This window comes from Trachypithecus francoisi, unplaced genomic scaffold (genome assembly GCF_009764315.1).
Source record: "Trachypithecus francoisi isolate TF-2019V2 unplaced genomic scaffold, Tfra_2.0 Lachesis_group17, whole genome shotgun sequence".
NCBI classification, from domain to species: Eukaryota; Metazoa; Chordata; class Mammalia; order Primates; family Cercopithecidae; genus Trachypithecus; species Trachypithecus francoisi.
The window spans coordinates 39979465-39982160 of record NW_022681462.1 but is presented as its reverse complement, the minus strand read 5'-3'; the positions used below and the strand labels follow the sequence as shown (position 1 = coordinate 39982160).

The 2696-nt window shown below is 39.9% G+C and overlaps 1 gene segment (V, D, J or C); it reads right to left on the bottom strand.

The window, feature by feature from the left end:
- Nucleotides 1–334: 334 nt before the first annotated feature.
- Nucleotides 335–1185, bottom strand: LOC117062885. The segment is given in 2 exon segments: nucleotides 335–681; nucleotides 1109–1185. Coding segments are annotated over 2 exon segments (381 nt in total).
- Nucleotides 1186–2696: the final 1511 nt, after the last annotated feature.

The window sequence follows — 2696 nt, the reverse complement described above, 5'->3', positions numbered from 1 at the left end:
GTCTGGCTATTAACCTGTTTAAGTCTTATTTCCCAATGCAGGTGAGGCAGAGAGGACTGGGATGGGATTTCCTTCAGCTCTCCCTCAGGGCAGTCTATTACCTATGCAGACACTGGGATCGCCTCTGGTTTCTTATGGCTTATGCCATGCCAAGGCTGTTGCAGCTGACAGGGCTGTGAATGGGTTTTGCTCGACGTACAACTGAGGCACCTATGGGACAGAACCCTTAGATGCAACCTGTTGCCCTGAGATCTCCAATATGTTCATCTTATACAGATAGAGATTCTGCTCAGCTGCTCCCCAGAGAAACAACACACTTGAGCAGCTGGGCCACGCTGGAGGTTTTTTTTCAGGGCTGTACCACTGTGCGAGGATGATGTGTACCTTCCATGCAGTAATAAACCCCGACATCCTCAGCCTCCACCCTGCTGATTTTCAGTGTGAAATCTGTCCCTGCCCCACTGCCAGTGAATCTGTCTGGGACCCCAGAGTCCCGATTAGAAACCTTATAAATGAGGCGCCTTGGAGACTGACCGGGCTTCTGCTGAAACCAACTCAAGTAGGTGTTTCCACTACTATGCAGGAGGCTCTGACTAGACCTGCAGGAGATGGAGGCCGGCTCTCCAGGTGTGACGGGCAGGGAGAGTGGAAACTGAGTCATCACAACATCCCCAGTGGATCCTGAAATAATGAGAGAGAAGTGCAAGGTTATATAGAAACTTTAAGAGCAATTTTAAAATAATTTTTCTTCTGTTATTTATTTCAGGCTAAATCAATTTTTATAATTTGATTCAGACCCCAGTAATATATAATTTCAAAATAAAAACTTATTTTCAAAGCACAGCAGAGTGCTTTGAGTGCTAGAAGTTTCCTCTACCATTCCCTCTTTCTCTGTCAGAGTCGTTACCAGAGCATTAGTCTTTGTTCCTTCTGGAACAATCTTAACCTTACAGGCCTTACTCATGCAGATATAAAAGTTACAAGCCCCATCCTAGAGTACAAGATGTGCACATCAGACATGAGGACAGAACACACATGGGAGGCAATGGGGCCCCCAGAGTTCACCCTCCCACCCCATTATCCTCCCTCATCTCTCTTCTGTCCTCACCAGGGAGCCAGAGCATCAGCAGCCCCAGAAGCTGAGCAGGGAGCCTCATTGTGAGAAGGTGACCTGAGAAATCCTGATAGTCAAGTCGAGCCTGGTGCTGAGCTTTTATCTCAGACTCACAAGGGAAGGTCCTCCCTGGGGGACAATATGCAAATCCCCTGATGGGTGCAGTGGTGTAGAAATAACATGGTATGTACAGGGGCCTTTCCTATGAACAACATATTTTGTATACTTGAGAAAAAACTGGTAGAAATAATCTATGCAGCCTTATTGGGACAGGATATATTTCAATGTTTACAGTCAATTCTTTTACTTCATTAGCATTTTCCCAGTGAATGTTACACTTCTCTTTAATACGGCTGAGCTTCTGTAAATATTTGGTGCTTCCTATTTTTTTCTTCATGTGTGTTGAAGAGGTCTTGGTTTGCTCGTCATTTTATAAATCAGAATAAATTATGCCCTGAGTAAAGTGCAAACATGTTCATTGCTCAACCAAATAAAGTACTCACATTCGCTATCCAGATACAAATATGGATGATTTTAAATTCTCCACAAGCTGTCTTCATTCACCTTTCTAGTCTATAGCTTCTGCCTCTAACCTACCAAGGGAACTGCAACTCTGGTATCTATCACAAAGATTAGGTTTTCCTGAACATCAACAACATGTGAATTGAGGTAAGTATATTTATGAAGCCTTTATTTAATTTTATGGATTCAAATTACTGTTCATTGTCATTTACTGATTCTGAATTCTAAAGGATTTCTTCCTGAGTTTCTTATAAGATATATATGCTAGTCATTGCTTCTTTTCTTTTCTTTAAGGACAGATTTGCTGAATATAAAATCGTCTTTAACTTATTTTTCTAGTACTTCAAATAGCTTTAACATTAATGGTTAATCCACTACTATTAATGAAGTTACAATCTATATTTGAATTTCACTGAACTTTCCACTGATATATATATATATATCTAACATTTTTACTTTTAATGTTTCAGGATAAAATTTCTGGATCCCATATTGCATTCAGTTTTCATGCTTTCTTAATTTCCTTCAATCTCTGACAGTTTTTTAGTCTTTGTTTTGAAATATCTTGAAACTTTTGATGTATGCTGTCTGCTTATTTTTGAGAATGTCCCTAATATTCGATTGTTTGGTATTTTCTATTGATTCAAGTCAGATTTTTCATTTTTGGCAAGAATATTACAGCAGGGATGTGTTTTCAGTACATCCTATCAAGAGTTACATAATATCAACATGGCATCACTGGAGTTGATATAAATGAATATCACTAATGAACCCTTTTTGTAAGAAAGTCTTGGTCAAAGGTAACCAAGGCAGCTGCTTTTGTCACTCTTCCTATATGGTTATATGATGACTTTGTTAGGAATTGTCTAGTCATATCTGCTATGATTTAGATGTTTGTGATGTTCCAAACTTATTGTTGGAATGTAAAGCCTAAGTTGATATTAAAATGTAGAGCCCCTTGGGAAGTGATTAAGTCATGTGCTCTGCCCTCAATGAATGGGATTAATGGCCTTATATAGAAGGTTTCAGAGAGCTGCCTGGCCCTTCTGTTGCCATGTGC